Genomic DNA, 22,488 nt, shown 5'->3' on the forward strand with positions numbered 1-22,488 from the left:
GTACCCTTCCCCAGATCTGTGCCTCGACACAATCCTGTCTTGGAGCTCTACGGACAATTCCTTTGACCTCATGGCTTGGTTTTTGCTCTGACATGCACTGTCAATTTTGGGACCTTATGTAGACAAGTGTGTGTCTTTCCAAATCATGTCCAATCAATTGAATCATTTACCAGACTCCAAGTTATAGAAACAGCTCAAGAATGATCAATGGAAACAGGATGCCCATGAGCTCAATTTCTAGTCTCATAGCAAAGGGTTTGCATACTTATGTAAATCATGTATTTCTGTAGTAGGCCACCATGGGCTAATTTGGATAACGAGTCAGTTGTGTAGCACTAGACATAATCATAACATATTGGAATCACGTCAACTCAAAACAACTCCCACCCCAGCTGCTACCCTCAAGCATTCTCCCTAATAACATTTTGATTGCTATTCTCAATTTGAATACTGTGTTGTGTCATGCTTCCCAGAGGCAGAAATAGAACCCTGTAGTAGGCAGGTCAGGGTACCTGGCAAAGTCTCTCAGGCGTCTGTGAGTGTTTAGCTGAGGTCTTCAAAGAGAGGCAGAAACATGGAGACCTATCTGTCCATTCATTCAGAGAGAGTGTGCATGCTGTGAATGGAGCATCACTCTTAAAGGCAACCCCGGGCCTCCAGGAGCAAGCAGTGACACTGATGGAGGGGGAGTGTGTGTGTCTGCGCGTGTGTGCCGCTGGGCCGAGACAGCAAACGCAGGCACCACCGCCGAGGCCACAAACACCACACACGCACACACTCACACACAACCCCAACCGCCCGGGGGAAAGGGATAGACGGTTGGGAAAACAGCACAACATGACAATTTGAACTGTCTGACTGTCGTTCACTCTCTCACTCTTTTTATCTGTCCAATATCCATTCCTCTTCCAATGGTGAATTTCGCTCCTGGAAATCTGCTGTTATCGTTGTGGTGATTCCCGCCAGCTTCACTCTAGCGCTCTTCGTTCACATTGCCTGTTACTACTCCCACACTCACCTGATTATTGAACATATTTATTCCCTCTTTGTAATGCAGAGGAATTCACAGCAGTCCATTCAGAATCTAAGCGTTGGATCCTGCTCCTCCCACACTCTCCTCCAGTCCTTGTCTCTATATCTCTGTCTCTCCCCCCCCCCTCTAGACACGCCCTCCCAGCGGGTGCAGTTCATCCTGGGTACGGAAGATGATGACGTGGAGCACGTCCCCCACGACCTGTTCACCGAGCTGGACGAGCTGTCCTTCAGGGACGGGAGCGCCACCGAGTGGAAGGAGACAGCCAGGTAGGTCACAGCCCAGCCCAGGGTCCAGCTTCCACATTCCAGAGACCATGTGACTTCATCATGTCGTTTAATGTTCGTTCAGGTCTAAATTCAGCAGCACTTTATTGATTAGTTTGACTTTGCATCTTGAGAATTTTGAAGTCGTCTTCTTGACTGTGGTAAAATATTCAGGGAAACCAACTTTTTAATGGCCAAAACTGTAGCCAGGTAAACTGTGGCCTTTTTATAACCTTGAAATTGTCTTGCGGGGGCGGGGGAACAGATAACTATGAGATAGTGACGTGTCTTGTGTGTGAGTGGGAATGTGTTATCATGAGTAATGGGTAAGATTGACAGAGCTCTACTGCCTACAAGTCTGGCTGTGAGTCAATCTAACTTAGTCATCCTCCATAGCCATGGCATTATCACCATCCCAGACAATGTCAGCCTACGTTCACGGCTCAGACACAAATACACAGCAATTTACCTTAAAAAAAAACCTGGTTAAAACTGGTTCCAGTCTGACAGGAGGTAAAAGCCGGAAAAACGCTATCAAACTTTTTCCATTACCTCTCAGAAGTGAACCACTCAAGGGAATGCAAATTGTCTGAAATGTTCAGGCCTGGTCTTGACCTCTGGTCAAGTTGTTCTTAGTCAGCATTGGGGAAATTTGATTTATTGTGTGTGCTTGTCTTGTGTCCGTGTCTGTGCGCGTGCGTGTTTAGGTGGCTGAAGTTTGAGGAGGATGTGGAAGATGGAGGGGAGCGTTGGAGCAAGCCCTACGTGGCCACCCTGTCTCTACACAGCCTGTTTGAGCTGAGGAGCTGCATCCTCAATGGAACCGTCATGCTGGACATGAGGGCCACCTGTATCGAGGAGATTGCAGGTACATTCATATCAGAAGAGTTTGTGTGTATGTGTGCATGTGTGTACGCTCACGTGCATGCTATTTGATTATTTCGATTTGTGTATGCAAATGATAAACAAGGCAATAATGAAAAGTTGGTTGAATAAGGTGAAACTGAATTTGTGTGTGTGTGCGTGCGTGCATGTGTGTGTGCGTGCGTGTGTGTGTGCGCGTGCGTGCAAGCTCATTTGCAAGTGTGTGTGTACCAGTGGTGTAAACCTCCGAATGAGCGACGATACAAGGCAATACAATGCATACGTGTGTGTATTTACATGTGTGTGTCCAGACATGCTGATTGACGGCATGGTGGCGTCAGGCCAGCTGCAGGAGGAGCTGTGTCAGAAGGTGCGCGAGGCCATGTTGAAGAGACACCACCATCAGAACGAGAGGAAGCTCAGCAACCGCATCCCGCTGGTGCGCTCAATCGCAGACATAGGCAAGAAACATTCAGACCCGTTGTTGCTTGAGAGACACGGTGAGATCCCCCGCACCACGCACAGTCCATTTCTTTTTCCTCGAGCCTCGAGGGGGTTCAAATAATCTTTGCAATCCTTGGTATTCCAATAAAGGAAAGGTGACAACATCTCCCACATACACTCTTAAGGAAAAGCCTTCCAAAAGGGTTCTTCGGCTGTCCCCATAGGAGAACCCTTTTTTGGTTCCAGGTAGAACCCTTTTGGGGTCCATGTAGAACCCCCCCACCACCACCACCGTAAAGGATACATCTGGGTGAGGATGGTGCGTGTGGCTGGCCTGTCTCAGGGTTTGCCCTCAGAATTAACATGGCTTCTACTCTATGTCGGAATGGTTGGGGTGATGCTCTTCTTGCAGTTCGAAATGTTTTGTTTGCCGAGCATGACCTTAGGGTGTGATGTGTACGATGAGTATGGTGTGTGACTGTTTTATGTGACTGAAATAACGAGCTCGTGCTACAGTTGTAATGAATGCTCTCTGGTCACTGTCCACTGTCACATTTTGTTCTATTGAATGCATTGAATGCAATGTTGCCCGGGTATAAAATATGCGTGAAATGTCATATGTTAATGTGCTACACAATCATAGTAAGTTATTGCACAACTTGGACAGACATGAAATATGTCTGATTTTGCGTGTGGTTCTGTATTTGTATGCACAATATACTGTACACTGACACTATGTTAACCAACCCACATCTCTTCTCCTGCTTGCAAGCATCTCTCTACCCAAAATACTCCCCCTCAGTCTGTCACTGTGTGATTGGTGAGCGGACAAACCTATTGGTCTGTTGTGGACACCTCCCCTCTCTCACCTTTCCCCTGCAAGAACCTATCGACGCCTCTGTCTCTCTTTAACCACACTCCTCCCAAGCTCCCACCAACTTCTCTCTCTGCCCCCAGAGAATGCACCCCTAAAACCACCGCTCTGATGACATTCTCCCTCATATGTTCCTCCTCTTACCATCCTCCCCCTTTTTTTCCTCCCTCCTCCCATTCTTCTCTCCCTCTTTTCCCTTCTTTGTTTTTTTGTTGTCTTCCCACCGCTCCAGGGGAGGGCCTCTCTGCCTCCCGCCACTCCCTGAAGCCGGGGGCCTCCGTCTCCAACCTGTCCCAGAGGCGAGAGTCCCGGGTCTCCGTCCTCCTCAACCTCCTCCTGCCTAACTCCTCCTCCTCCACCTCCGCTGGGGGGCCCTCCCCCGGACCCTCGCCCCTCACCACCCCCCAGAACACCCCCCCTACTCCCCGCCGCTCCCCAGACCCTACCCGCGCCCCTGGCCCCGCCCCGGTCCCCCAGGCCATCCCGGAGGTGGTGGTGTCACCGCCTGAGGACGACGAGTCGCCACCCAACGCCATTACAAAGGATGAGGAGGCGTATACCAATCGACAATCGTCACTGCAGACTAGAGGGCTCCAGCAGCTGCCCTTAGAAGGCAAATATCTGTGTAGCCTGCCAGTGTGAGTCACGGCTTGAACAGAGAACACTAGCACCAGCATGCTGGCTGTGCCCTCCTTCACCTACCCGACTACAAATCCATGACAAACCCCCCCCCCCCCCCCCCCCCAGCAAGGTTCACTTTTTATACCCCTCCTCTGTTAACTCAACAAGACCTCCCACTGTTTCCCTCTACCTTGTTCCTTTAGTTTAGTCTTATCCAATACATTTCTCTGCACTCTCTCCTTTTCCCTCATATCTCGCTCCATTCCTAGGCTATTTATTGTTCACGCTCCTTTCTCTCTCCGTCTATCGCCACCTTTCTTCATCCCAGCCCTCCCACACGAACCCCTACCTTGCTTGGCTTGGTCCCTCCACTTCTCTCTGCTCAGTGTGTGTGCATGGCTCTCCTCAAGAATGTGTTTCATCATTTACCATACCATAGTTCTGCAGGATCCGATATTAACAATGGCCCGCTGCGGCGAAGCCAGTAAAAACATGTAGAGCCAGTGGGTCTCCTCAGTCACTGGGCTGACCGGGCCAGTAACTTCTCAGTGCATTTTGGCGTTCCATTTTGACATTTACCTGCTATGTAATCTCTAATGGGCAGATCTACAGAAACATAACTGGTACCTTAGAATCTGTTGGGAAGGAGTGGGATGTGTGGGATAGCAGGGAGCAGTAGTTCTGGTGTTAGGGTTTTTCGTCACTGGTTATTTGGACAAGTCAAGATTTCGTAGGTAAGGGAAAATTCGGCCCGTGAGAGGGTGAGAGAGGGTGGAACTCGTCGTTCCGCTCCTCGTTCTAGCACCGTTCTAGCAACTGGATGGCAGTGACGTACTGGGCCGTACACACTACCCTCTGCAGTGCCTTGCGGTCGGAGGCCGAGTTGTTGCCATACCAGGCAGTGATGCAACCAGTCAAGATGCTCTCGATGGTGCAGCTGTAGAACCTTTTGAGGATCTGAGGACCCATGCCAAATCTTTTCAGTATCCGGAGGGAATATAGGTTTTGTCGTGCCCTCTTCACGACTGTCTTGATGTGCTTGGACCATGTTAGTTTGTTGGTGATGTGGACACCAAGGAACTTGAATCTCTCAACCTGCTCCACTACAGCCCCGTCGATGAGAATGGGGTTATGCTCGGTACTCCTTTTCCTGAAGTCCACAATCATCTCCTTTGTCTTGATACCGTTGAGGGAGAGGTTGTTGTCCTGGCACCACACGGCCAGCTCTCTGACCTCCTGTAGTCTGTAATAGTTTACAAGCACTGCCACATCCAACGAGTTTTGGAGTCGGTGTAGTATGATCCTGTATTGACGCTTTGCCTGTATGATGGTTCGTCGGAGGGCATAGCGGGAATTCTTATAAGCTTCCAGGTTAGAGTCCCGCTTCTTGAATGCGGCAGCTCTACCCTTTAGCTCAGTGTGGATGTTGCCTGTAATCCATGGCTTCTGGTTGGGGTATGTACGTACAGTCACTGTGGGGATGACGTCATCGATGCACATATTGATGAAGCCAGTGACTTATGTGGTGTACTCCTCAATGCCATCTGAAGATTCCCGGAACATATTCCAGTATGTGCTAGCAAAACAATCCTGTAGCTTAACATCTGCTTCATCTGACCACTTTTTCATTGACCGAGTCACTGGTGCTTCCGGCTTTATATTTGACTTGTAAGCAGGAATCAGGAGGATAGAATAATAGTCAGATTTTCCAAACGGATGGCGGGGGAGAGCTTTGTACTCGTCTCTGTGTGTGGAGTAAAGGTGGTCTAGAGTTTTTTTCCCTCTGGTTGCACATTTAAAACGCTGGTAGAAATTACGTAAAATGTAAGTTTCCCTGTATTAAAGTCTCTGGCCACTAGGAGCGCTGCCTCTGAATGAGCATTTTCCTGTTTGCTTATGGCCGTATACAGCTCATTGAGTGCGGACTTAGTGCCAGCATTGGTTTGTGGTGGTAAATAGACAGCTACGAAGAATATAGATGAAAACTCTCTTGGTAAATAGTGTGGTCAACAGCTTATCGTGAGATACTCTACCTCAGGCGAGCAAAAGCTTGAGACTTCCTTAGATATCATGCACCAGCTGTTGTTTACAAATCTACATAGACCGCCACCCCTTGTCTTACCAGAGGCTGCTGTTCTATCCTGCCGATACAGTGTATAACCCACCAGCTGTATGTTATTCATGTCGTCGTTCAGCCACGACTCGTTGAAACATAAGATATTCCTGTTTTTAATGTCCCGTTGGTAGGATATACGTGCTTGTAGTTCGTCCACTTTATCATCCAGCGATTGTACGTTGGCCAATAGTACCGATGGCAAAGGCATATTAGCCACTCATCGCCGACTCCTCACCAGGCACCCTGGTCTTCGTCCAGATCAAGATGAGTAATCTCTGTTCTGATGTCCAGAAGCTCTTTTTGGTCATAGGAGATGGTAGCAGCAACATTATGAACAAAATAAGTTACAAACAATGCGGAAAAAAACAAAAACAAAAGCATGGTTGGTTTAGGCCCCATAAAACGGCAGCCATCCCCTCCGTCGCCATCGCTGGGGATGGCTGAGATTACCTGCCGTGTTGCAGTCTTGAACACCATTGAAGAATACACGCGGAAAAGTCATGCTTTTTGTATTTGAGAAATATGATTGGCCATTCATTCAACCACCCTGATCTCGAGCAGTACATCAGTTGATCCGCTCACGCGGCACACGCGAGCCATCCAGAGTAAAAAGAAGAGATCACCAATCCATTTACTTTAGGGAAATTGATTTACAAACGTCAACCTTCAATAGTGAACATGCTAGTAATTATGGCAGCCCCGCCCCACCTCTCTGATTCAGAGGGGTTGGGTTCAATGCAGAAGACACATTTCAGTTGAATGCATTCAGTTGTATGACTGACTAGGTGTCCCCCTTTCCCAATTAATGCAATTCTAAATCATTATGTCGCTAGATTCTATTACACAGCGTTTTGATACATTCCATAATAACCAAATGTAGCCTAATACTAGCTGAATATAGAGAGGAAACCTGCCAACCTGTAGGTCCTGCTTAGGCAATGCATTTTAACTACACAATGTCTGGGCCAGTAGAAATTCTGTTCAGGCCAGTAGATTTTTGGGCAACGGTAAGAAAAAAAGATTCGGTTGGACCCTGGTTCTGTGATATTTCTGGGTCCACTTTTTCATTGCAAACCTTTTTTTCCCCATTCAAGTCCTAAGATGAAACCTGAAGGGGTTTAATCGACTGCACATTTTCCATCCCTTGAGGGCCTGTGTAATCCAGCCAGTGTAAGAGTTGTGTCGCCAGACTCGCCACTATGGCAACAGGTCTCATATCATGGCGTATCCTCCCAGCTATAACTGTCACTGCTCTGCATGACTGTCCTATTGTGAATATACAGTCAGGACAGACTTAAACAACTTAAAAACATCTGGTCTTTTTCCAGAGCAGCATTGTTTGGCATCTCTCCTCCATAATTCCTGAGTATAAACACACAGATGTTTCAGAGATGTTTTCTTTAAGAGTCTAGCTCGAGACTCCTACGCGTGCAAATAGCATGCTAAATATAAAGCCGTGGGGTTGGGGAGGGAGGGTTGTAACGTTGGCACGTAACTCTCTCAGTCCCAGTGTCATCCACCGTGACTTTTTGTCTTCCCAGACCTGCATAGTCTTTATCCCCTGTGTATATATATATATATATATATATATATATATATATATATAGCAGTGTGTGTAGAAAAGAGCTGAACTGGAAGGTTGAGTCATGACAACTAGAGACTGCTGGTTTGGAGAGAAACATGAATTAAGGGTGGAAGCTGGTGGTCTTATTATAAGTACTTGTGTGGTTCTGTAATCTTCCATTACTTAATGTCTATAAAGACAACGTTTGCCAGGAAACAATATAACGTACTTGACCACGTTGTGAGTATCGCTCGAGTGAACGTTGAATCCCATGCTTGACGACATGACACCATTTGCCAACAAACGATATGCTACGTGCTTACTTCACCTCGTTCTGAGTATCGCTCATTAGAGTTTGAATCCCATGCTGGCATAGACAGGCGGTTAAGGATGATTTGTTGGAGCTTTTAGAAGCAAACAATGAATAGAACACCCTCCCTACAATCAAAGATGGGGAGGTTTGATAATGCTGTGGGGTTGCTTCGCTGACTCTGGTACTGGGGGCTTTGGAACGTGCACAAAGCACAATGAACCTGCAGATTACCAGGTGTTTTGGAGTGCAATGTTCAACCCGGTGTCCAAAAATTGGGTCTCCATTGAAGGTTGTGGGTCTTCCAGCAGGACAACGAGCACCAACACGCATTCCAAAAGCACCCAGGGATGGTTCAAGAGAGATGATGGACTGTAATGGAGTAGGCGAGAGAAGAGATCAGATCTTAATCACATCTAAAAACTTATGGCGAGGTCTGAAAACAGCCGTTGGTGGAGGGCACCCCCTCAAACATTGAAATATTAGAGCGGTTTGCTGCTCAAAAAAAAGTAGGACAAATGACCCGTAAAAGGTGCAGCAAGCTCATTGATGGCTGCAAGAACATTTGTCTGCAGTTATCTTGGCCAAAGGCTGTGCAACCAAGTACTAGCCTCGGGATACCAATAATTTTGTCCATGCCATTTGTCTTTATTTTCTCAATTAAAAAATTGGTTCTGCAATGTTGAATGCCGAGTGTACAAAACAGTGTACTGCTATTTCCATGACAGACTGACCAGATGAATCCAGGTGAAAATCCACTTCAATCAGTGTAGATGAAGGGAAGGAGACGGGTTAAATAAGTATTTTTTAGCCTAGAGGCAATTGAGACATGGATTGTGAATGTGTGCCATTCTGAGGGTGAATGGACAAGACAAAATATTTAAGTGCCTTTGAACGGGGTATGGTAGTAGGTGCCAGACACATCGGTTTGAGCATGTCAAGTACTGCAACATTGCTGGGTTTTTCACGTTCAACAATTTCCCGTGTGTTTCAAGAATGGTCTACCACCCAAAGGACATCCAGCCAACTTGACATAATTCTGCGATGCACTGGAGCCAACATGGGCCAACATCCCTGTGTAATGCTTTCGACACCTTGTTGAGTCCATGCCCCAACGAATTGAGGCTGTTCTGAGGACAAAAGGGGGTGCAACTCAATATTTAGGAAGGTGTTCCTAATGTTTTGTACACTCAGTGTATATACAGTATGTATACAAACGTATGTGGACATCGCTTCAAATGAGTGGATTCGGCTATTTCAGCCAATGTTAGCACAATAGCTGTTTGTCAGGAGCATCATGAAAGGGTTTCCATGGCCGAGCAGCCACACACAAGCCTAAGATCACCATGCACAATGCCAAGCGTCGACTGGAGTGGTAGAAAGCTCGTCGCCATTGGAGTCTGGTGCAGTGGAATCACGTTCTCTGGAGTGATGAATCACGCTTCACCATCTGGTAGTCCGGCGGACAGATCTGGGTTTGGCGGATGACAGGAGAACGCTACCTGCCCCAATGCATAGTGCCAACAGTACAGTTTAGTGGAGGAGAAATAATGATCTGGGGCTGTTTTTCATGGTTCAGGCTAGACCCCTTAGTTCCAGTGAAGGGAAATCTTAACGCGTCAGCATACAATGACATTCTAGACTATTCTGTGCTTCCAACTTTGTGGCAACAGTTTGAGGAAGGCCCTTTTCTGTTTCAGCATGACAATGCCCCCCCCCCGTGCACAACGCAAGGTCCATGAAGAAATGGTTTGTCGAGATCTGTGTGGAAGAACTTGACTGGCCTGCACAGAGCCCTGACCTCAACCCCATCGAACACCTTTGGGATGAATTGGAAGGCCTGACTGCGAGCCAGGCATAATAAATAAACATCAGTGCCCGACCTCACTAATGTTCTTGTTGCTGAATGGAAGCAAGTCCCCGGCAGCAATGTTCCAACATGTAGTGGAAAGCCATCCCAGCAGGTGACGAGCAGGTGTCCACATACTTTTGGTCATGTAGTATATATATATATATATATATATATATATATATATATATATATATATACTTTTTTTAAACCTATTTTTGAAGAAATAGGGAATAATTTATGAAAAGTGAAAGGGTGCCAAATTATTTGGCCGCAACTGTATACAGTACACCTACCGTACTCACATTTTGATTGCCGGATTCTCTGGTAAAAACTATCTAACGAGCTGTCTAATGCCACAGTACCACACATATACACACATGTAGTGCCAGCTCTTTAGTATGCAGATGAAGACAAATTATCATTAGAGTCAGACGTTTTTGCCCTCAGTGTGCCCATGGTTTTGGAATGATATGATTTGATTATTCGTACTCGTTTGCATATGGACCGTGGCCTGAGGTCCAGCCCGCATTCCGGGCTTTATCTTCCTGAATGAAGCGTGTCCGCGGATGCAACCTCCGCTAATCCCTGTCACTCCCAGGGGCTTTGTGAGGAATGTGAGCGATGGCGCTTCTGTTCATCCCAACATGGCTGCCTAGTAGCCCGCAGGGCCGGGTGACAACAGGTCACAGGTCAAGGAGGACCACAAGGAAATTCATCCATTCATATTTATTTGAACACTCCTCCACGTTCTAGGTTATTGAGACAGAGGGAGAGGAGTGTGTGTGTGCGGTTGCTGTGTTACAGTTCATTCATTTCTGTGGTAATTTCCTCAATGCATGTCTCCCTCGCTGAAGTGCTGGCGTTTCCTGTGTACGGCTCACCTCACATGGCTATAGGGTGCATTGAAGTGGGGAGGCGGATGCGCAATTTCTTGAACCCTTATCACCGCAGGCCGTAATAAATGTTCATTATGTTAGCCATTTGTTAAGGTCTTTGAGAGTGTATAAATCAAACTATGTATATTATATAGTATTTTATACTATTATATATGCATATGTAGTCTGGGCCTATACAGAGAGCCTATTGAAAAATAATTGCAAATAATTTATCAGAGTACAGCTACATTATTTCTGTATACATTTTCAATAGAAGAACCTGTATTGTGTTTTGATGCTTTGCAAACTCTGCATATACTGTAAATTATATATGAAAAACACAGTATTATCAAATGTAGGCATTCTAATGTATCCACGAGAATGCACTGAGCAGCAGGTACCTCGGTCCTCCAGAGCTGAAATTTCTAACACTCTTCTGCCGCTATCCCGTCTCTCTCTGTCTGTCTGTCTGTCTGTCTGTCTGTCTGTCTGTCTGTCTGTCTGTCTGTCTGTCTGTCTGTCTGTCTGTCTGTCTGTCTGTCTGTCTGTCTGTCTGTCTGTCTGTCTGTCTGTCTGTCTGTCTGTCTGTCTGTCTGTCTGTCTGTCTGTCTGTCTGTCTGTCTGTCTGTCTGTCTGTCTGTCTGTCTGTCTGTCTGTCTGTCTGTCTGTCTGTCTGTCTGTCTGTCTGTCTGTCTGTCTGTCTGTCTGTCTGTCTGTCTGTCTGTCTGTCTGTCTGTCTGTCTGTCTGTCTGTCTGTCTGTCTGTCTGTCTGTCTGTCTGTCTGTCTGTCTGTCTGTCTGTCTGTCTGTCTGTCTGTCTGTCTGTCTGTCTGTCTGTCTGTCTGTCTGTCTGTCTGTCTGTCTGTCTGTCTGTCTGTCTGTCTGTCTGTCTGTCTGTCTGTCTGTCTGTCTGTCTGTCTGTCTGTCTGTCTGTCTGTCTGTCTGTCTGTCTGTCTGTCTGTCTGTCTGTCTGTCTGTCTGTCTGTCTGTCTGTCTGTCTGTCTGTCTGTCTGTCTGTCTGTCTGTCTGTCTGTCTGTCTGTCTGTCTGTCTGTCTGTCTGTCTGTCTGTCTGTCTGTCTGTCTGTCTGTCTGTCTGTCTGTCTGTCTGTCTGTCTGTCTGTCTGTCTGTCTGTCTGTCTGTCTGTCTGTCTGTCTGTCTGTCTGTCTGTCTGTCTGTCTGTCTGTCTGTCTGTCTGTCTGTCTGTCTGTCTGTCTGTCTGTCTGTCTGTCTGTCTGTCTGTCTGTCTGTCTGTCTGTCTGTCTGTCTGTCTGTCTGTCTGTCTGTCTGTCTGTCTGTCTGTCTGTCTGTCTGTCTGTCTGTCTGTCTGTCTGTCTGTCTGTCTGTCTGTCTGTCTGTCTGTCTGTCTGTCTGTCTGTCTGTCTGTCTGTCTGTCTGTCTGTCTGTCTGTCTGTCTGTCTGTCTGTCTGTCTGTCTGTCTGTCTGTCTGTCTGTCTGTCTGTCTGTCTGTCTGTCTGTCTGTCTGTCTGTCTGTCTGTCTGTCTGTCTGTCTGTCTGTCTGTCTGTCTGTCTGTCTTGTCTTGTCGTTGCAGGGCCATTGATGTCCACGCACTCTGTCCCCAGTAACCTGGATAGCAGCAGCAAGACCGGAGACAGGAGGCCCTCCAGAGCTGGGGTCAGTAAAGAGAACAGCAGTGTGGACTTCAGCAAGGTAACCCCTGCTACTCATACTTGACTGGGGTAGTCTAATCAAAAGAGGGAGAAGGAGACAGAGTGTGTGTGTTTGTGGAAGAGAGAGAGATGCAGATATTACCTATCTCAGTGGGCAAGGTCTCCCAGCGCTGTTACTCAGTTCAAACAACTGACCTTGAGATGAAAGGGACTCCTTTGCTCAGTACTGCCCCTTATAGCTTCCCTCTACTGCCACTAACAACGTAGCTTCCTCCAACCCTAGCGTCCATCCATAGCTTCAATCTGCCACTGAGCATGATCCCTCCATCCCCAGTCATTCCTTCCTTTAATTTGAAGTCTCTCCCTACTCTGTTGTGCCAATTGGGCTCCAGGTAGATATGACATAAATTATATATTTTGCTCGGCTTGATTTGTTATACCAGTGTTTCCCAGTATGGGGCTGCACTGCCGTGTGCATCCCGCGGGACCTGTGGTCCCCGACAGATCATAGCAGCGCGGTTGGCATTTGTCATGCTGTGGGCGGTTAGACAGACAACTTTGGGATGAAAACATGCTACAGTCCCACGGATTATTTTGAACGGTTGTCTTTCTGTGTTGTATGTGTTATCTATTGGATAAAAAAAATGTAAAACCTTTTTGTGTCACAGTTCACAAACTCTTATAGGCTAATTCTGCTTCAAGTTCAGTTAGCCTATCTCTCCTCGTTTTTGTTGGGCGCACGAGAACAAATGCGCCCATGTGTGGTCTCAATTAAATAGCCTGTAGCCTATATGCATGGGAGGAGAAGCACGGCGCCGTTGTCTTTCCGTGGGAAATGACTTCCTAAATAGGATAGGCTATAGTTTAGGCTCCGACATTGACTGGAAATAAGCATTGGTGACGCATGAATTTGTCTGCCTGCGAATCGTCCTGCTTCTTTTCAAGTTATGCTAAGGTTATTTTGAAATGGTTAGTCTTTCTGTTTTGTATGCTATGTGTTATCTAAATTGCTGGGACCGGGGATGCAAAGCAAGCTGTGTCCCACACACCTACATTGCGGGACTGGGGCAGATTTGGGACCAGTTCTTGCGGGAGCGGGTGAGAGTCGGACGAGAAGTCAGCAAGAGCGGGCGGGCGCGGTAAGAAAAGTACTGGGCGGGAATTAAGTCCGGCAAAATATGTACTTTTTCTTCTCTTTTTTTTCAACTAATCAACTCATCGTCAAGGATTCACAGGATTCACAGGATTCACAGAAACATGGCCAGGATTGGGAGACACTGTCTCATATAGTTGTTACTTCCTAAAGCCTCTCTCTCTCTCTGTGGTTCCGTTCCGCTCCTTTTAGGTGGACATGAACTTCATGAAGAAGATTCCTCCGGGCGCCGAGGCGTCCAACGTGCTGGTAGGGGAGGTGGACTTCCTGGAGAGGCCCATCATCGCCTTCGTACGCCTGTCCCCCGCCGTCCTCATCACAGGACTCACGGAGGTGCCCGTGCCCACCAGGTAGGTACACTACATCTCTACACCCACTCTTTCCCTGCTCTTTCTCTGTCTAACCTGCTGGTCCTAGGTTTTATTCATGCACTTGCTCCCCTACCAGTAGCTGAAACCATTTGTATATGGAGTCATAAGTCCTATCACCGAATATACTAAATTATGTTGGGTTCTGAATAAAATACTTTGTATCTGCCTCTACCTGGCCATCTACATTGCGTTGAGTCTAATGCGTGAAAATGGTTTGTGTCCCCTACAGGTTTTTGTTTCTGCTGTTGGGTCCACACGGGAAAGGCCCTCAGTACCATGAGATTGGCAGATCCATGGCCACACTGATGACAGATGAGGTGAGAGGACGGTTGTTGTTTTACGTGCTGCTGTTTGTGCAGTTATCCTTATAGTCTTATGAAGATTAGTAACACTCAGTCATAAACATGAATTAGCTTCCCCTCCCCCCACATGCATAGAATAGACTAACTCATTTGTGTAACTTTTTCCCTTTAGGGGGGGGGGGGGATCTTTAGGTGTGGCGTTCAGACGAGATCAATTTTAAGATCAAAACATAAAAGCTATACTCTTTCCTGCATTTCTCTGTAGATATTCCATGATGTGGCGTACAAGGCCAAAGATCGGATGGACCTTCTGTCTGGGATAGATGAATTTCTGGACCAGGTGACGGTCCTGCCCCCAGGAGAATGGGACCCCTCGATACGAATCGAACCCCCCAAGAACGTCCCATCGCAGGTGAGGGTCTAAGTCGACATATATAAACAGAAACAGAAAATCAACATGTCTGAAGTCGAGCCTGATTTTAGACGATTGGTCACATGGTGCTCTTCAATCTGCACCCTGGAGACCCACAAGGGGTTGATTAAATGAATCAAGGGCTTGATGATTTGTTGAATCAGATGTGTTGGAAATATAGTCTACCCCGTACCACCTGTGGGTGTCCAGGTTTGAAGAGCACTGGCTTGCATGTTAGTTTCCTATGGCGTTTCCATGATGTGTATGACTGTGCCTCCTGGTGGCAGTAGAGGATATAACAGCCCTGTAATAACTTAGTCATATGTGCATGTAATTTCGTATGGGTGGCCACAGCGGGAATCAAACCCATGACCCTGGCGTGGCCAACTCCATGCTCTACCATCTGAGCCAAACCTATAATGGCTCTCTCACTTGTAGTTGAAGAGAAAGATTCCCTCCCAGCCCAACGGGTCGCCCTCACCCTCTGGGGAGATGTTGAAGGAGGAGGATGAAGGCCACGGAGCTGGGCCCGAGTTGCAGAGAACCGGACGGTGAGCTATGCATATGAATTTATAGCGGAGGTTTCCGGGACACAGATTAAGCTTAATTCTGGACCTACGAGTATTGTCAATGGAGATTCCCCACTTTTTATTCCAGGACTAGGCTTAATCTGTGTCTGGGGAAAGAGAGAGAGTTGATTAGGGTAAATCTCAAATGACACCCTATTTCTTACATAGAGTTGTGATCAACAGTAGTGGACTACCATACATGTGGAATAGGGTATCATTTGAGACACTGCCTAAGACTTATTTTTTTAAATACTATGGTATGACATAGGCAATAGGTTGTAAAACTATTTTTTTGAACTGTTTTGATGTCAGAAATAAAACTGATTTTTATTCTTGATGAAATGCATTAAACGCGTATAAGGTAATCCAGTATTGAAACTGTTTATGAAGGCCAAAATGAATAACATACAATGCCCACATGCCCACATAATGCCCACATACTGTGACATTGCCAATGCACTGCACATGTTACAGTTACGATGCTGACAAGTAAATTCTCCTGTTCTCCGGGTGAAAGCCTCTGAGATCGCGTGGCTGGTAGAGTGTGATTATTTGTGACCTCACTCCCCCAGGACACACACACCTCGCAGACTGGGCACTGCATTATTTACCCTTCTGCAGATCCACTCTCGGCGTGCTGCTATAAAAAGCAGCATGCCGGCAGAGAACGCCAGAGAGAGTTAGAGGGGGGGAAGGAGGGATAAAGAGCATTAGAGAGAGAGAGAGAGAGTCTAAGGTAGGGATAAGAGATAGTCTTTACGGGGTGTTATGCAGTCCCTGAACACACAAAGGGGTGGTGACTTAGACCTAAGAGTGGTGGGTTGAGTGTGTTTGTGTAAGTTAGCTGAGTGTGTGTGTGAGGTAGGAACCTGGGTGTGAATGGGTTGAGTGGTATCTGGGTCAGAGAGCAGGAGTGTGTCCAACCCCAGTGGGAAACTAACAGGGTTCCCCTCAGCAAGGAACCTAGCTCTAAGCATCACAGTTAGGAAATGACCAATTAACCAAAGATCTCTAAAATGTATTGTAGGAAGTGTCCAAAAATGTGTACCACATTTGGGGGTTCCAAATTTATTTTCTGGCAGACCCTATTGATGGTAGTGTTGTCACGATACCAGAATTTTGACTTCGATACCAGGTTTAGTATCATAATACTCAATATCAATACTCGATACCAAGGCAAAAAAAGTGTATTAGCTAAAGTCACAGAATAACCTTTGGGCATCTTTTGAGTTTTTGTCGTACTTTGTGTGAAGGAAGTTCTAACTTCTAGCACAGATGTAATGGTAGGCTGACTCGCTGTAGTTGTGGACTTTCTGCAAAACCATACATGAGCATATAAACATTTTACAATTAAAGCTACTAACTGTTTTAAAATGTAATTTGATACATATCAGGGTAAATTTACTCATCCATGGTCATAATATTGGGTCAAATTATACTGAACAAAAATATAAAAGCAACAGTTTCAAAGATTTTATACCCACCTCACTCTATTCGCAACGTTGACATCAGCAAACCATGTGCCCACACGACGCCATACACGTGGTCTGCGGTTGAGAAATCTGTGGCATTGTGTTGTGTGACTAAACTGCACATTTTAGAGTGGCCTTTTATTGTCCCCAGCACAAGGTGCACCTGTGTAATGATCATGCTGTTTAATGAGCTTCTTGATATGCCACACCTGTCAGGTGGATGGATTTGCTTACTGCCCCAATCCACAGACGATGCAATCGCCATCGCACTGCACACTGTCCTATCCCATCTGGACAAAAGGAATACCTATGTAAGAATGCTGTTCATTGACTGTAGCTCAGCATTCAACACCATAGTACCCTCCAAGCTCATCATTAAGTTCGAGGCCCTGGGTCTGAACCCCGCCCTGTGCAACTGGGTCATGTTCTTCGTGACGGGCCACCCCCAGGTGGTGAAGGTAGGAAACAACACCTCCACTTTGCTGATCCTACACACAGGGGCCCCACAAGGGTGTGTGCTCAGCCCCCTCCTGTACTCCCTGTTCACCCATGACTGCGTAGCCATGCACGCCTCCAACTCAATCATCAAGTTTGCAGATGACACAACAGTAGTAGGCCTGATTACCAACAACGACGAGACGGCCTACAGGGAGGAGGTGAGGGCCCTGGGAGAGTGGTGACAGGAAAATAAACTCCCACTCATTGTCAACAAAAGAAAGGAGCTGATCGTGGACTTCAGGAAACAGCAGAGGGAGCACGCCCCCTATCCACATCGACGGGACCGCAGTGGAGGAGATGGAAAGCTTCAAGTTCCTCAGCGCACATGACGATCTGAAATGGTCCAGCCACACAGACAGTGGCAACAGCGCCTCTTCAACCTCAGGAGGCTGAAGAAATTTGGCACAAACAAATTTGGCACAAAATTTGCCACAATTGAGAGCACCCTATCGGGCTGTATCACCGCCTGGCATGGCAACTGCACCACCCGCAACCGCAGGGCTCTCCAAAGGGTGGTGTGGTTTGCCCAATACATCACCGGGGGCAAACTACCCATCCTCCAGGACAACTACACCACCCATTGTCACAGGAAGGCCAAAAAGATCATCAAGGACATCAACCACCCGAGCCACGGCCTGTTCACCCCGCTATCATCCAGAAGGCGAGGTTAGTACAGGTGCATCAAAGCAGGGACCGAGAGACTGAAAAACAGCTTCTATCTCAAGGCCATCAGACCTTGTTATATAGCCATCACTAGCCAGCTTCCACCTGGTTATGAAACCCTGCACCTTGGAGGCTGCTGCCCTATATACATCGACTTGGAATCACTGTCCACTTTAATAATGGAACACTAGTCACTTTAACTTCTCTGGGATATGTGGGACGCTACCGTCTCACCTCGCCAACAGCCTGTGAAATTGCAGGGCGCCAAATTCAAAACAACAGAAATCCCATAATTAAAATTCCTCAAACATACAAGTATTATACACCACTTTAAAGATAAACTTATTGTAAATCCAGCCACAGTGTTCGATTTCAAATAGGCTTTATGGTGAAAGCACACTTAACGATTATGTTAGGTCAGCACCTAGTCACAAAAAACATACAGCCATTTTTCAAAGAAGGAGTGGTGTCACAAAAGTCTGACATTTTATGATCTTCATCAGATGGCACTCACAGGACTTCATGTTACACAATACATGTGTGTTTTGTTCGATAAAGTTCATCTTTATGTCCAAAAACCTAATTTGAAATTGGTGTGTTATGTTCAGAAATGCATTGTCTCAAACAAACATCCAGTGAAAGTGCAGAGAGCCACATCAAATTGTAGAAATACTCATAATAAACATTGGTAAAAGATACATGTGTTATGCATGGAATTATAGATAAACTTCTCCTTAATGCAACCGCTGTGTCAGATTTCAAAAAGGCTTTACGGCGAAAGCACACCTTGCGATCATGTTAGGTCAGCACCCAGCCACAGAAAAACATAGCCATTTTCCAAAGAAGGAGAGGTGTCACAAAAGTCAGAAATAGCGTTATAAATATTCACATGCCTTTGATGATCTTCATCAGAATGCACTCCCAGGAATCCCAGTTCCACAATAAATGTGTGTTTTGTTCGATAAAGTCCATCATTTATGTCCAAATACCTCCTTTTTGTTTAGCCCAATAATCGAAATGCTCAATGCGCGATCGCTTAGCTCAGACGGAAAGTCCAAAAAGTTATATTACAGGTCGTAGAAACATGTCAAACGATGTATAGAATCAATCTTTAGGATGTTTTTATCATAAATCTTCAATAATGTTTCAACCGGACAATTCCTTTGTCTTTAGAAATGAAAAGGAACGCCTGTCACGGCCACGCGCATGATTTGGCTCATGGCATTCTGCCAGACACCTGACTCAAACAGCTCTTATTCTCTCCCCCTTCACAGTAGAAGCCTGAAACAAGGTTCTAAAGACTGTTGACATATAGTGGAAGCCTTATGAAGTGTAATATGACCCCATAGACACTGTATATTCGATAGGCAATGACTTGAAAAACTACAAATCTCAGATTTCCCACTTCCTGGTTGGATTTATCCTCGGGTTTTTGCCTGCCATATGACTTCTGTTATACTCACAGACATCATTCAAACAGTTTTAGAAACGTCAGAGTGTTATATGCATATTCTAGCTTTTGGGCCTGAGTAGCAGGCAGTTTACTCTGGGAACCTTATTATCCAAGCTACTCAATACTGCCCCCCCGTCCCAAAGAAGTTAACAATGTTTAAATAATGTTTACATACTGCTTTACTCATCTCATATGTATATACTGTATTCTATTCTACTGTATTTTAGTCAATGCCACTCCGACATTGCTCAATCTAATATTTATATATTTCTTAATTCCATTCTTTTACTTTTAGATTTGTGTGTATTGTTGTGAATTGTTAGATACTACTGCACTGTTGGAGCTAGAAACACAAGCATTTCGCTACACCCGCAATATCATCCGTGTATGTGACCAATACAATTTGATTTGATTTATTTATCTTGGAAAAGGATACATTTCTCACTTACAGGGATTTAAACAACTTTGTGGACAATTTGAGAGATACAAGCTTTTTGTACGTATGGAACATTTCTTCTATCATTTATTTCAGCTCATGAAACATGGGACCAACACTTTACATGTAGCTTTTATATTTTTGTTCAGTGTACTGAGCTGAATCAAAAGATACCAGAAATGTTCCATGGTATGTGCAGGCATAAGCTATGTTATAAAATGCACAATAAGCTATAAAATGCACAATTGCATTTTATTGATGGTAATTTCAATGTACAGATATACCGTAACAAGGTCCTGAGGCCCGTTGTGAGGCTGTAACGGGGTGCGTACTGGCGGCAGAGAAGTCAGGCGCAAGAGAGCGAAAACTGATTTACAACATAATAAACATAAAAACCACCGTAAACAGAACAATCAATGAATGGGTCAAACAACACCCGGTATTCACCAACGTGCACAAGCACTACAAGAAACAATTACGGACAAGGACATGGGGGGGAACAGAGGGTTAAATACACAACATGTAATTGATGGAATTAAAACCAGGTGTGAGGGAAGACCAGACAAATCAATGGAAAATGAAAGGTGGATCGGTGATGGCTAGAAGGCCGGTGATGTCGACCGCCGAACGCCGCCCGAACTAGGAGAGGGACCGACTTCGGCGGAAATCGTGACAGAGGCCCATTTTCTTCAAGGTATCTGTGACCAACAGATGCGTATCTGTATTCCCAGTCATGTGAAATCCATAGATTAGGGTCTAATGAAATTATTTCAATTTACTGATTTTCTTTATTGAACTGTAACTCGGTAAGAAATGAGAAATTGTGGCATGTTGCCTTTATATTTTTGGTCAGTATAATTTGTCGAACTGGAACGCCAAACGCGCTGAAATGTTAGGCTGCTGGCCCAGTCAACATATTACTAGACAAACTTGATCATCTCAGTCAGTGTTACGACGTGAGACACATTCGGCAGAAGAACCGAAAAGTACTGAACCGTTTCTCCTGTTACAGTATCAGAAAGTACCTAGGTTTTGGTGTAAGTTATCTGTGGGTCCTAACAAATCTCTGGGACCCCTATAGACCCAAAATAGTTATCTCGGTGTCCAATAATGTGTTCCCACTGGGCACAGACGTCAATAACGTCTATTCCACGTTGGTTCAATGTAATTCCATTGAAATGGTGTGGAAAACGTTGACTCAACAGGTGTGCCCCCAGTGGGTTGTATGGTCCCCTGTATGGTCCAAAAAACCTAATCCAGAAGTCTACGGATGTAATCTGGGATTCATCTGGGATACTTCACCACGCGAGTATAATGCTGCTACTTTAATTAGCCCGCTGTAAAGCGTTGTGGTTTTTCCTCTTCCTCTAGGATCTTTGGAGGCCTGGTGATGGATATAAAGCGGAAGGCCCCGTTCTACTGGAGCGACATCCGGGACTCGTTGAACCTGCAGTGTCTGGCCTCCATCCTGTTCCTCTACTGCGCCTGCATGTCCCCTGTCATCACCTTCGGAGGGCTGCTGGGCGAGGCCACTAAGGGCAACATAGTGAGTGGGTCCTTGTCCATGAGTGTCACTCCGATTACAGCAGTCTGTCTTCCATCTGTGCTGTATCCCTTAATGTATGCAAGTCACTCAGCTGCCTGGTTGAACTGGTTTAACCAGGCTACAAGTCAATGTAAGCCTTGCACTAATTATGTATACGTTTACCAAAAGGTCTTACCAAAAGGTCTTACCAAAAGGTCTTACCTTATTTGCTTATTACTATATACAAATATCACTAAAAGCATATAGGATTCATATCACTGTAAGCAAATCGGATGTGGTTAGACAGTGTCCCTCTTCCTCACTGCGAGCTACTCAATATACTGTCTCTATGTTTTGATCCTGACAATGAGCTACACACACAAAAACACTACAGTAACTCCAGAGGGAGACTGTTGGCATAGCTAGCGTCAGCGTGCCGGGGTGTGTGATGCGTCTGAGTAAACTCACTAGAAGGCCAGTGGCGGAGGGATATAAGTACCGACAGGCCGAAGGAGTAAAGCAGTTTGTCTACACTGTCTGATGCTAGGCAGCCTGAGCTGGAATGTCGCTTTAAACTGATGTGCTATGTTATGTGGGGTGTTCTGTCCGCTTTGCCTTATTCCCCTTAGTCTCTCCCTCTCTCTGGTTTCCTCTTATGTATTTACCACCTCCTCCTCTTCTCACTCCTTCTTCCCCTCCCTCTCTTCTTTTGCTACAGAGTGCCATAGAGTCTCTGTTTGGGGCATCCCTCACAGGAGTGGCCTTCTCTCTGTTTGCGGGGCAGCCCCTCACTATACTGGGCAGTACGGGGCCTGTCCTAGTTTTCGAGAAGATCCTCTTCAAGTTTTGCAAGTGAGTGCTAAACCATATCCTGGTTTCACTTTCATTTGCACTGTGGCCCTCTGGTGGTAACAACCTGCAAGTACAAGCTCACCTGCCATTTGGGGATTCTAATTTGTTTCTGATCAGTAACTCCCTGAGTTTTATGTACTGTATACATGCACAGTAAATCAAGTGCCTGGAGTTTTTCTTGGTCAAGTCACATGGTCAGGAAAAACTCAGGGCCATAACTAGTTATGAAAGAAGTCGGGACAGGTTCAAGGTCGTTCATTGATGAATCCTCAATCATTTCATAAGGCATGGTCCGAGTGATGGCTCCTCCCCTACAACTGTCATAGCCCCTAT

General features: G+C 46.0%; 1 protein-coding gene across 8 annotated transcripts in view; it reads left to right on the plus strand.

Moving 5' to 3' along the window:
• LOC110513167 (sodium bicarbonate cotransporter 3-like) overlaps nucleotides 1-22,488 on the plus strand; it is a 74,244-nt gene that overhangs the window by 42,345 nt on the left and 9,411 nt on the right. For 5 of the 8 annotated variants that reach the window (XM_036970625.1, XM_036970620.1, XM_036970624.1 and 2 more), the window contains exons 4-14: nucleotides 1,164-1,302; nucleotides 2,007-2,167; nucleotides 2,475-2,663; nucleotides 3,714-4,094; nucleotides 12,371-12,489; nucleotides 13,795-13,952; nucleotides 14,203-14,290; nucleotides 14,541-14,687; nucleotides 15,126-15,238; nucleotides 21,150-21,324; nucleotides 22,022-22,155. In XM_036970625.1, coding sequence (XP_036826520.1) covers nucleotides 1,164-1,302; nucleotides 2,007-2,167; nucleotides 2,475-2,663; nucleotides 3,714-4,094; nucleotides 12,371-12,489; nucleotides 13,795-13,952; nucleotides 14,203-14,290; nucleotides 14,541-14,687; nucleotides 15,126-15,238; nucleotides 21,150-21,324; nucleotides 22,022-22,155 — 1,804 coding nt within the window. The remainder of the gene's footprint in view (nucleotides 1-1,163; nucleotides 1,303-2,006; nucleotides 2,168-2,474; nucleotides 2,664-3,713; nucleotides 4,095-12,370; nucleotides 12,490-13,794; nucleotides 13,953-14,202; nucleotides 14,291-14,540; nucleotides 14,688-15,125; nucleotides 15,239-21,149; nucleotides 21,325-22,021; nucleotides 22,156-22,488) is intronic. The other 3 variants (XM_036970623.1, XM_036970627.1, XM_036970626.1) reach the window with 3 other exon arrangements.

Source organism: Oncorhynchus mykiss, chromosome 32 (genome assembly GCF_013265735.2).
Source record: "Oncorhynchus mykiss isolate Arlee chromosome 32, USDA_OmykA_1.1, whole genome shotgun sequence".
Lineage (NCBI taxonomy): Eukaryota > Metazoa > Chordata > Actinopteri > Salmoniformes > Salmonidae > Oncorhynchus > Oncorhynchus mykiss.